At 32.1% G+C, this 13,414-nt stretch overlaps 1 protein-coding gene across 1 annotated transcript in view; it reads left to right on the top strand.

The window, feature by feature from the left end:
- Positions 1–13,414, top strand: part of LRRC40 (leucine rich repeat containing 40) — a 47,758-nt gene that overhangs the window by 2,763 nt on the left and 31,581 nt on the right. Inside the window, exons 2-5 of the mRNA XM_069478072.1 lie at positions 4,800–4,981; positions 6,062–6,135; positions 8,063–8,192; positions 12,100–12,223. Coding sequence (XP_069334173.1) covers positions 4,800–4,981; positions 6,062–6,135; positions 8,063–8,192; positions 12,100–12,223 — 510 coding nt within the window. The remainder of the gene's footprint in view (positions 1–4,799; positions 4,982–6,061; positions 6,136–8,062; positions 8,193–12,099; positions 12,224–13,414) is intronic.

Raw genomic sequence — 13,414 nt, 5'->3', positions numbered from 1 at the left:
GGAATGATATCAGAATGTAGCCTTTTTAGGCTGGCTGTTTTCAACAAACAATATGTATTAAAGGTTCCTCCATGTCTTTTTGACGACATAATAGCTAATTTCTTTTTATTGCTGAATAATATTCCATTGTATGGATGTTTATTCATTCACCTTTTGAAGGACATCTTGGATGCTTCCAGTTTTGGGCAGTTATGAACAAAGCAGCTGTAAATATTTGTGTTCAGGTTTTTTTGTGAATATAAGTGTTCAATTACTTGGAGTAAAAACCTAGGAGTGTGATCACTGGTTCATATGGTAAGACTATGTTTAGCTTTGTAAAAAATTGCTACAGTCTCTTCTAAAGTTCTTGTGTCATTCTGCATTTCCATGAGCAATGAATGGAAGCTGCTGTTGCTCCACATCCTCACCAACATTTGATATGAACAGGTTTTTTTGATTTTCCCCATTTTAATAGGTATATTGTGTTATCCCGTTGTGTTAATTTGCTATTCCCTAGGGACACATGATGTGGTGCATCTTTTTATATGCTTCTTTGCCATCTATATATCTTCTTTGGTGAGGTGTCTGTTCAGATCTTTTGCCCATTTTTTAATTGCATTGTTGTTGTTCCTGTGTTGTTTTTTTTAGTGGAGACAGTCTTGCTCTGTCACCCAGGCTGGAGTGCAGTGGTACAGTCATAGCTCACTGTAACCTCAAACTCCTAGGCTCAAGTGATCCTCCTACTTTAGCCACCCAAAGTGCTAGGGTTACAGGCATGAGCCACTGCACCTGGCCTGGGTTTGTTTTCTCATTGTTAAGCATATTTGCCTTTGATTTGTCTTTTTATGCTCTGTAACTGATGGTTCAATGAATAAGTGATATATAGAAGTGGGGCAGTGGCCTGTTGGTTATGGTTCTTAAAATCCATGTTATACGAAGTCTAGATAAAAGCTACAGAGGTGTTTTTTGACATAGTCAAAACAAGTCTTACTATCTTTATTTCTACCCCAAAAAATTATTACCTCAACTTATGAGTTATATTCAAAACATATTTTTAAACATGGCTTATTTCAGAGTACTGTACATATATGTCTGTATATATAAGATATTTTATATGAAACGTATGAGATAAATGTTAAAGTGTTTTGTATACTATAAGGAGTTACACATATCTTTCAGATATTGTTCTGTGTCCTGAGGAAATAAAGATTAGTGACACCTTCAAACAATTCAGTCTCATAAACATTTTAACATAAGTTTTATTTATTATTAAGAATTGTACTTGTTAAACAAATAATTTAAATTTTCATGTTATACTCCAATTCTTTCTCTCCCCCTTCGTATTCACATGGTCATATTAGTAATGTATCTGTGAAGTATAGTCATGCCCATTATTTCTATGTTGGACAAACAAAACTTAGCCTTTAATTTTGATGCATATAATGAAAAGCAGTTAAAATCCTTTTGATTCTTAGGTGGTGGCCTTCTGGATTTATTTTTTCTTAATGGAAGCTCTACAAGGGCAGTGAGAGATTTTATTAACTTGGTAGAGCTGTTAACTGGTACCCAGTCCAGTTCATCAGTAACAGAGGGCCAACAGGTAAAGCTATTAGAATAAGTCTTGAGGGCATTAACTTTTACCCGTAACTGAAATCTAGTTATTCTTTAGAGTGTTTAGATACATAGTTGATCCTTAAGCAACATGAGGATTTGGGGCACTGACCCCCCACTGTATAGTTGAAAATACACGTATAACTTTTGATTCCCCCCAAACTTAATTATTAATAGCCTACTCTTGACTGGAAACTTTGCCAACAACAGAAATAGTCAATTAACACGTACTTTGTTATGTGTATTGTATGCTGTATTCTTACAGTAGGAAGCTAGAGAAAAAAATGTTGCTAAGAAAATCGTAATGAAGAGAAAATATATTTACTGTTCATTAAATGGAAGGAATCATCATAAAGGTCTTCATCCTCATCATCTTCACTTGGAGTAGGCTGAGGAAGAAAAGGAGGGATTGGTCCTGCTGTCTGAGGGATGACAGGTGGAAGAAAATCTGCATATAAGTAGACCCATGCAATTCAAACTCATGTTGTGCAAGGGTCAACTGTACTTTATTTATGTGGGCTCTAGTTCTTTTATGAATATACTATTTATTATTTTCTTGTTTATAAAATCACATATATATATCTATTGCAGAAAGATTAGAATCTATATAGAAAAGCATAAAAATGAAAATACATTCAGGGTTAATCTCTGTAAATGTTTTGGAGGTTTTTCTTCTAATACGGTGGTTTTTTTGTGTGTGACTGAGTATGTATAATTTGACTTCTGTTTTTTATATTTTTTAACAAATTTAAAATTGCTTTTCTGACTTCTATTTGTATGTTTTTTTTAATGTCACTTGAAAAATCTGATTATTTATTTGTTAATGGCTCTGTAATAGTCCGTCTTAGGACTACTCTAATATATATTAATATTTAAACATTCAAATATTGGCAATGTTAAGTCATTCTTAGTGTCACTTCTATAACTTATTTAGAAAGGTATTCTCAAAGATAAATAATTGTTAATAACCAACTTCAAAGAAGAATGTTGTAAATATTCTGGAAATTTTAAGTGACAGCTCTTTTTATGAGCATATATCATCAGTTTGGTTCAATATAAATATTGCAGCTCTTTTTCATTGGACTAGAGAAAATGAAAATGGAGTTGTAAAGGCATTAGTGATTGTTGCTTTCTAGTTGCCTGACTGGCAGAACAATAGGTAGGAATGTTATCAGGTGTTTAAAACTGAGGAAAAGTAAAAGGTGTTAAAGCTGATATTTAAAGCTGGGTAATGGGTACATGGAGTTTTATTTCATCATGCTCTTCTTTAAACTTATGCATGTTTGAAATTTTACATAAAACCCAACTCCATAGTAATTTTTTTCCCATTTATATGCTATTGACATTCATTTTTACCTTGTAGTTTCTGTTTCATACATTGATAAACTACTTTTAGGATGGCTCCACAGAATTCCTCAGTAATTAGGACTATAGGTATACCTTTTAGTGGTTCTTCAGATGGAGGGGTATGATAGTGACATGAATCTTGATGCTATAAGTTCTGGAAGAAATTGGGACACCTCACAATTAATGGGAAAAAGAGTGAGCAGAAAGTCATAGTTTATAGAAAAGCAAATTGATATATGTTCAAAAACAGTATAATCTTAACAATTATCCATGTCTAGATAGTTTCCAAAAAGACAATGTTTAGTAACAAAAATATCTAAAATAATAATGATAAAATATTAACACTCATTTAGTGTAGTTGATGGATAACAAGTTTTTTTATTGTGTTGTGTGCAAATTTCATGTCAGTAAATTCACATGTCAGTTTCTGGCCGAGTTATGTTTCTCATTCCCACTTAACCATCCATACCTACATACCAAAATAATAATGATAAATTTAATGGTGCTTGGCTTTCAAATCATTTGGGAAGAGTGAAATTATTTTGTTTTGCTTCACTTTAAAAATAAACCTTGAGCTACAAACAGAAATGCAGGTGGATTCGTTTTTTGTGTTAGTCTCATTTGCTGACGATTCAGTGGTAAATTAATAGAGAAGCAGAGGAGAATATCTAATCAGAAATATAGGGTAGGAGAGGGATCTTATAATTTATTCTAATATGAATATAGGTAGCTAATTTTTTTGAGTATAAGTCTCCTGGTTTTCAGGGGCTTTGCTTTGTTTCTGTAACATCACTGTATCAGATTAATTATTCAGAATTGCTGTTCAGTGTCCTGAATTTGCATCTTTGATTACACCTTTCCATTTAATCTTTGGTGATTTTGAAATGATAGTGACAGCAGATGATTGCCTTGATATAGAGCTCAAAGTTCTACATCATCTCTATATATAGCCCTATTTTTTGCAAGGAATGAAGGATTATTTAAGATAGTTGTGCTACAGTACTATAGCAAGCAACCTTTTGGATCTTCAAGTTTTGTGGTGACAATGTGGACTCTCCTTTTTCAACTTGTACAGTCTTATAGTTCTCATTTGCTGCAGTAGAATAACACAGTGTTGTATGGTGGGGTGAGAAATAAAAATGCATGTCAGGTAAAATAGAGAGTAGCCACCTGAGTCAGATATTTCTCCCAAATAAAAATGGAAAGCAAAACAATATAGCTCTGCCAAGGTTTGAATCACATCCCTGGCACTTAAATAGCTTTGTAGCCCTGGGCAAATTATATGTCCTCTTTGTGCCCCATTTTTCTCATCCATAAGATGGGAATAGTAATAGCACCCACCTCACATTTGTCACGAGGTTTAAATGAGTTAGGATGTTAGAAGTATTTGTAAGTGTTAGCTATTATTAGCTAATATTACAAGCCTTTTCTGAGCCGTAGTATATACTTCTGTTATAAAAATTTTAACATTACATATAGATGTTGGTTTCCATGCCTTCTCTGTTTGTTAGCATAATGGTAGGGTCCCTTCTTTATTTGTCTTACATATGTGCTGTGCAGTGTATATACCTAGTAGAAAAGTTGAATGAAGTTGAAGTTGAATGAAGTGAGAGTTAATATGTAAAATATATATTACATAGTCTGTTTTTGAATAAAATCAACTTTCACTATAGTTACAACTTATTACTCTTTGACTTATTTGAAATTTGTTTCAGAAATTGTTTTCAATGTATAAATTGAATAGCTATTACAGAAGTATACTACTTAGTATCTACTTGTTTTCATTTTTTTCTTTTCTTTTTTTCTTCTCTCTTTTCTTTTTTTCTTTCTCTTTTTTCGTGGTGATGTGGTGGTGGAAATAGTGCCTCAGTGTGTCTGGAGAATAAATGTAGATATCCCTGAGGAAGCTAATCAGAATCTTTCATTCAGTGCTACTGAACGATGGTGGGAGCAGACGGATTTGACCAAACTAATCATATCAAACAATAAACTTCAGTCACTGACAGATGACCTTCGACTGCTGCCTGCACTGACTGTACTTGATGTAAGTTGACTGACTATAAATATGGGTTATTAGTTGAAGGGATTCCAAAGCTAAATTTAGGTTTTGGTAAACAGAAAACCTTTCATGTTGAGTTGGTAGAAATTATTATGTTAGGTATAGCATAATGGTTAAGAGCGCAGGGTCAGAATACCAAGTTTCTAATTGTGACCCTGCCACTTCATAGCTGTGTGATCTTGGGAAAGTTACCTCTCTGTGTCTTAGTCTCTGTATCTATAAACCAGGACTGATACTACTACCTAGTTTTAAAAATTGTTTGTAGAATTAAATGAGTTAATACATACACACAGTATTTAATAAGTGGTTGCTTGTGCTCATCTTTTTTCTTATTTTGATAATTATTATTCTAGACATTAAAGCAAGTACTTAGGATAGATTTTTGTTTGTTTTTATAGTTTGCCTTCAACTTCATTGAGTTAAATTACCGAAATTAAATTTTTGTGTTTTTATTCAGGGACTCATTTTAGTCTCTAGTTACCATGTCATGTGGTAAAGTGAAGCATGAGCAGTATATTTCAGAATATACAGACTTCTGGTGTACTTTACTTAGCAACATCAAAAATCCTCCAATTTATGTGTAGAAAAAGTAGGATCTAAATTTTTAGAGAACTCTTTATTTTCTTCATTTGTAAATGAATGTATTGGCCTACTCTAAGCTTCTTTCTACCTTAAAAACAATATGATTCTGGGAGAACAAGAAAGAAGTCCCTCTCTCCCTTCTCATATAATTTTCTATATGTTGATATAAATCATACCATCAGAGGCCTGTTGTTCGTTTCTTACTCTTTCATTTCTTATTTGAAATTGAAATTCCACTCAATGAGGTAAAAAATTTTTTAACTGTAATATTTAAAGTTGTTGACCTAACACTTCATGATTTCTGAACAGCAGTTTGGACAATTTCAAAATCTTCTACACACAGAACAAATTACCAATCCCCAACTCATTGCCATTGAATTAAAAGAATGGGATTATTGGTGAATAATTTTGTACAATGGCCAAGTTCATATATTGTTAATTATAAGACTAAGAATATTGACTTTATCTTTTGATAATTTCTAGATACATGACAATCAGCTGACATCCCTTCCTTCTGCTATAGGAGAGCTAGAAAATCTTCAGAAACTTAATGTCAGGTAAAATTTAAGCTTATTTATTTCTAATATTGCTATTATAAATATAATAAATATAATATTCTTTCAGTTTTTTCCTAACATTAGAAAATATCTTTGTGTTAGAAAGTAGTTAAAGCAGAATAAAAACCTTAAGTTTTTAATTTGTCTGTATATTTGGCTTTAGAATTGCCTACATGTTTTCTGGTTTTCTGAATTTAAGGCCAGTTGATTTTTAAAAAATGCTTTTGTATTATTTTTATGAAGTAACTTTTAGTGGTGGTTATTTTAGTAAACCCCTTTGCTTTTATCTCAACTTTTAAGTTAGCTTGATACTCTAAAAAGTATCTAGGTATTAAACAGTAAGAAAGAAATATAAAATTATTCTTTCATTAATGATGAAAAATTTCATGGCTTTTATTAGTAGTGGTTTTTAAACTTTTCCAAGGACTCCTGGGATTCTATGGACATATTTCTAGTACTATCATGGATAGGTACATGGGGTGTTAGGCAGCTAAGGCTCTAGCTAACTCTGTTTGCCCTCTAATACACACCCAAACTTTTAAGAAAGAATAACTTTGCCTTTTCTGTGTTATATAGACACAGATTATGGGAAAGGAGATCAAGGGAGATATCATTTGAGAGAAGAAACAGTTTAAGTACTTACAACATAGTTTGAAAAAATGTGGCTTATAAAATAGATATGGTACTATTTAACATAGTGAAATCTATTTTCTGGAGGTAAGCTAAGTAGTTAGAGGAAAAATAGTCTTTCAAATCACAGTCCTCATTTGGGGAAAAAATGTAAAATTACCATAAATCAGTAAAAATATCTACACATAAAAAGGTACTAATTGTTTAGAACTATATTAAAGCCTCTTCAGCCCTTAAAAGTCAAAGGAATAAGAGTAAGGAGAGTTGAGAGGAAGAGAACAGGGAGTAAATACAGAGTGGGTGTGGCTTTAGCTTTAGATTCCAAAACTTAAGAGTATGACTCTTAGAATGGAGTAATTAGATAAGAAAAAGAGGAGGAAATATGTAGCTAGAATTACGTCTCTGTCCAACTAGATCCCTATCAAATATGCAGAGATTTCAGCTAAGTAACCAACAGTAATATCTGACTTTTAACAGTTTTATTTGTTCTTATTTTAGAAGACAACTTTTGGCTTTTTTGTTCCAACTAGTTTTATTCTAATGTAATTTAGGGGTATTGCAAGCCCCTTATATTTCTCATTTCCTCCCTGTTATTTGTGAAGTAACTGTATGTGGCATGAAAACAGAGTGGAATTCATAAATGAATAGCTAAGTTGTAATAAACCTAGGAACTAGTTCAGTCATCTCTTAATTATCAGGGAGTATATCACTCCCAATGATTTGGGACTTCTCTTAAATCGTTAAGCTGAATATCTGTACAGAAGGGCTAAAGTGAAAAGTTAAGACCAAGCACAAGGAAGAGTGGAATTGTATATTACATTCAACTTGACATACCAGACCCTCAAAAACAACTAGCCATTTTTGCCTTGAATGCGAGATTTAAAACCTAATTTACGTATAAGATGTAACTCCATTATGGTGTGTGTTTGTACATATTTTGCCAAAATTCTAAATGTCAGATAAAGTATAAAAAATTGAGTCCTGTATGTCATTTCCCATTACATGTAAAATTATGAGTTCATTATAAGCAAGTTTCAAAAGTTCACAAATTATTCATGTTTGGTTAAAAACCTTTATTTCTTTGTTGTTTTTCTTTGAAACCCCAATTTGGTTACTTTTGATTACTGTTATTTTAATGAACGTAAATTTTTAGCTTGTGAATTTTGATAGGAACTTAAGTTAGTAATCATGTTTCATTTTTGTAATGAGCCCATGTAGTTGGTTAGCAAAAATGCCTTTGATAAGTATTTATTGTGTTGTCACTAAATTATTCAGCATTTATTTTATCAATCAATAGCCATAACAAACTGAAAACACTCCCTGAAGAAATTGCAAACCTAAGAAATCTGAAGGGGCTGTATCTCCAGCATAATGAACTAACTTGCATATCAGAGGGATTTGAACAACTTTCCAATTTAGAAGATTTAGTAAGTTGTTATTTTCCAATTTTTGTATAATTTGGGGTTGGTGGAGTTTTTCCTCAGGCTGAGAAATTTGTATATATAGTTGAAATTGTGGGAACATGGACAGCTGATTTTATGAGTCGATTATCAGAAACTGCATTTCAATTAGATTGCTAAAATAGTAATTGTAAATTTGTTTTTATTACATTATGAAATCAACTTTAAGTTTTAATTAAGGAACAGAGTTTGAGAAAGGTGCGATGAAAATGACCTTGTTATTCAGAGGTTTTTACAGCTTAGCAGAAATAGAGGAGAGTTGTCTTTATCACATACCAATTATCTTTTCTATACTATTTCCCATTTCCTCCTTTATATTATCAATAGCCCTCTTGCCTTCTGAGTTTCCAGATAATATTAATGCCTTCAAGGCCTGCCTTTTCCCTATTTTTCAAAATAGCCACATACCCTAAAAACCTTTTTATTTCATCTGTTTCACTTATCTTAAATAGAGATAGTCATAAACCAATACAAACATTATTTTATCATATTATTAAAAATAAAGCAGGGTATGGCGCTGCACACCTGTCATCCTAACTACTGGGAAGCTGAGGTGGGAGAATCACTTGAGACCAAAAGTTCGAGGTTACAGTAAAGCCATAATCATGCCACTGCATTCCAGCCTGAAGACAGAGTGAGATCCGTCTCTAAGTAAAAAAATAAACAAATAAATATAATAACAAAAACAGTAGGCACTTTGTGCTTTACATATGGCAAAGTGGTAGTTTTATTCCCTTATTGTATTGGGGCTACAGTATCTTATTGTTAGGTTTCCTTGATAAGGAATATTGTATATTATATTGCAGAATTGTATAAATGATAAGGAAGGCTTATTAAAAAATATGTAATTATATCCCAAATAAGAAACTAAGGCTTATAAGAAAAAGGAAATTTGTCAAAAGTTATGCATGACTAGTTGCATGATTAATAAGTAACGAAATCAGGATTTGAACATGTCAATTTGACTCCAAAATCACATCCTTTTTTTCTTCTTTACCACCAAAGAAATATGATTCCACTGTAAGCTATATCATCTGAAAGACTTTAGCGATCAGAAATACTAATATATAATATCTACCCCACATAATTGATATTGCATTCTTATTCTTTTCCCTTTTACATGTTTTAGAAAACTCATGCTATTTCTACATTAAATTTTATTTTTTATTAAAGGAAAAATTAACTCCTTTTATTTCAATTTTTTCTGTATGTACATCCTCCTTGATATTTCCCTCAACTGCTCTAGTGTTTGAAATCAAAATATATCCCCGTCTCAACCATTCCTTCAGTATCTCTTTGTCTTTCAATCTGATCAGATTGAAAATAAAGTTTGGAAAATAAAAGGCATAGATAGATACAATGAATGGCAGAGGAGGGAGCCATCAGACTTTTTAATAAAGTTAATGGTAAGAGATGGCAATTGATTTATAAAAAAGAATCCATTTAGAGTTGAAAGCTGAAAGGAAACCTTATAATAAAAGAAATTTCTAGTGTCCCCCTTATGGGTTCTTGGAGCGTCATTTGCATAATGAAAAGATGTTTCTTTTGAGAAATGTGTTCTAGATACTCGGTATCAAATAAATTGCCTGTAATCCTAGGGCTTTGGGGAGCCGAGGTTGGAAGAGAGGTGGGAGGATCCCTTGAGGCCGAGAGTTCTAGTCCAGCCTGGGCAACATGGCAAGACTGTCTCTACAAAAAAATTTAAAAAAATTGCCAGGGGTGGTATAGCATACCTGTAGTCCTCCCTACTTGGGAGGCTGAGGCCGAAGCGTTGCTTGAGCCCAGGAGTTCGAGGCTGCAGTGAGCTATGATCATGCCACTGTACTTCAGCCTGGGTGACAGAGTGAGACCCTGTCTCTAAAAAAACAAACAAAAGCAAGAAATCATAAATGAGCAACAATATATTAAATAGATTAAAGGTGTAAATACCTATAATCATTTAACTGGTAATATTTCTTAAAGTTATATAAAAACTGCTTAGCAAAATGGTACTACATAAATGTTAAAGGAATGACTTGGCATAAATATAGATTAATTTATATACAGCATACTTAAGTTTTATACCTAACTTAATTAGCCACAATAAATATTTAACTTTTTATTAGTTTTTCTGTCTAGAACTTAGAGGGGGGTTTATTAGAATGATTTGTGTTTTTAAAAATGTTTTGAGAATTTCTGAATTTTGTTATTAACTTTTTAATTTAAGCTTTTTACATTGCAAAAATTTTAGATTAATAGAAAAGTTATAAATATAGCAAAAGAGTTCTCATGTCCCCTTCACCCAGCTTCCAGTAATGTTAACATTTTGTATGTAATACCACAGGACATTTGTAAAAACTCAGAAATTCACACTAGTACAATACTAATTAAATGACATATTTTATTTAGATTTCCACAGTTTTTCCACTAATATAGATTTTTGGTTCCAGAATCCAATCCAGGATACCAAATTGCATTTAGTGTCAGTAACTTTTGATATTGCAAAATATTTATTTATTAGCAATCTCTTCATTATTACAGTTTTTAGTATTAGAGTTGTAGATTATGTTATGTCATATGTTGTAGATCAGCAGTACCCAGGGACCATTTTCATGGAAGATAATTTTTCCACAGACCAGGCGTCGGGGTGGGAGATGGCTTCGGGATGATTCAAGCACATTACATTTATTGTGCACTTTATTTCTATTATATTACATTGTAATATATAATGAAATGATAATACAACTCACCATAAGTTGGGAACCCCTGTTATACATTATGATAATATTGTGTTATGATAATCATAATAGTATGTTTTTTAAAATTTGAGCTGATCCAGCATTTTTACCTTTTTCTATCTTCTCAGTTTATTCAGAGTCACAAAATGCAGTTGTTTAAAGGTACACTAAATGAAAGTATTAGAGAACAGTTCCTTTAAGTTATTTGATATAATAATTCATTATTGCCATTGGCCCTACTTCACACTTTGCAAATAGCTAGTGAAGCACTCTTTACCTAATTTAAGTGTTATAACTATTTGAGTTTTATAAAAATTACCTGACTCATAACGGTGTCTTTTGAAGGGAGATTCAAAGAAAAGTTCTCATGTAACTGTTTAAAGACAAAACAAACATATTTTAAAGAAACATTCAGTATAGAGATTAATCAACCAATCTTGAATGAGTGAAAAGTAAAGAGTAGACTTCTGGTCTTAGTCAAAGCAGATTAGCTGAGGTCAGCTAAAGAACCAAGAGAAAACATTTTTTTTCCTCAAAAATTTAAAGGGCCATTTGTCAGTTTTATTTTTCTTTATTTCAGGAATTTTTCTTTCTTTCAGAAATTTTTCTTTCTTGCAAAGGATGTTTTTCATTTCATATAAAGTTTATCAATAATGTGTCTAATTCATCAGGTACTCAATAAATATTCAATGAATGGATTTATGCATTGAAAACATTATGCATGATATAGCATGACTTAGTTGTAACAGAAACCTTTATGTGAAATATTTTTGAGGTCAGAATTCATTCTAATTCCTGTCTACTTCATTGATGGGCACATAGTGGGCCTGCAGATGTTGAAAAAGAATATTGGAATGAGTGATGATCTGTGAAATTGTCAGTGAAAGAGAGTTATAGTACTTAACAGCTCTGAAATAGTTTCTTTTTTGTTGTAATTCCTTCAAAACTTTGAAATCCTGGAAGTTAGGGGCAGTGGCGTGCACCTGTAGTCCCAGCTACTTGAGAGGTTGAGGTGGGAGGATTGCTTGAGCTCAGCAGTTTGAAACCAGCCTGGGCAAGACTCAGTCTCTAAAAAAATAAAATAAAAAAACTTTGAAATCCCCTTTGGGAATCATTTATTTTATATACTCATTCGTTATTTCTGTTTCTTTTTAAAGGATCTTTCGAATAATCGTCTTACAACTGTTCCTGCTAGTTTTTCTTCTCTATCCAGTCTGGTGCGACTCAATCTTTCCAGTAATCAACTGAAGAGTTTGCCAGCAGAAATAAGTAGAATGAAAAGTAAATCTTTTCTTTTTTAAAAAATACATTATTTTGAAGTTGGTGCAACTTGCGTTTAGAAAAATAATTTTTAATACAGAGAAATAAAGTAATAGATTTTTATGGTGGTAAATGCAAACAATAGCAACTAGTTAGATCTTCTCCAGACCATTATTGTCTAGCAACTGCCTAAAAAAATTAGCTTTATAAAGATACTTAGGCATATAAAAAAGAAGAAAAGAAAATATAATCTTAAAATTACATACCTGAGAAACTGATTAAGGTTTTGAGATATGCTGTCTCTTCATTCATCAAGAGGCTATTCCCCTCTCACAGGTGAATCCATCTATGATATAATGATTATATTATAGCTGTAGCGTTCTCCTGGTCCATAAGTGATAATGTCAAGTGATGATCTTGTTTTGCCTGAGTTCCCAGATTGCCAATCTTTTTTTAGAAAAGTAAACACAGGCTTAGAAGTTATACTGTAAATTGTAGAGCTAGAGCTTGAATCCTGACTCCATCCCCATTGCTCTTTCCACTGCTTACTGCTATGTTCTCAGTCAATGCTCTTAAATGCAAACATTTGTGAAAATCATGGTCTCTAACTCTAAAACAAAATTTTTTAATAGAAAATTTACTGGATTTGGGATAGATCAGATTGTGACTTTTCCCTTCAATACTCTAGTCAAATAATATATAAATTATTATATTATTAGTTGAAAGTAGTACCACATTTGTTTTGAAAAGCAGTTTTTCATATAGCGAAAGAAAAAAAATCTAAGGTAGTATATTCAACCAGTCATGAATTATTTTAAATTTGATGGGCTCTAAGTACAGGAAAATAAGTTGTAAAATGCATATTGCCTATTCAAATTAGAGGGTTGAAAATGAGTTGTGAATATATATATATATATATATATGTATATGTATATAGTGGCTATGATAAATGGAAGAATTTGTAATATGGATTAGGGAGAAAACCACTCATTGAAGTCTTAAGGGAAGGAAGACTTACTTTTCCTCATTTTTGTTTTCTGCTTTGCTTTTTAAGAAAGAAAGACCTAGGACATAAGAGAGATGCTGCAAGTAAGGACATTCTTCTAAAGGTGTAGTATAAATTCTTAGCAGGAGTGTTAGGTATTAGATAAAGCATGTAATTTAAAAAAAAAATAAAAAGGAGACGGGGAAAGAGAGAAGGAAGCAGTATAG

Source organism: Eulemur rufifrons, chromosome 8, assembly GCF_041146395.1.
Source record: "Eulemur rufifrons isolate Redbay chromosome 8, OSU_ERuf_1, whole genome shotgun sequence".
Taxonomy (NCBI): Eukaryota; Metazoa; Chordata; class Mammalia; order Primates; family Lemuridae; genus Eulemur; species Eulemur rufifrons.
The sequence above is the reverse complement of the archived record's forward strand: the minus strand, read 5'-3'. Positions and strand labels throughout refer to the sequence as shown.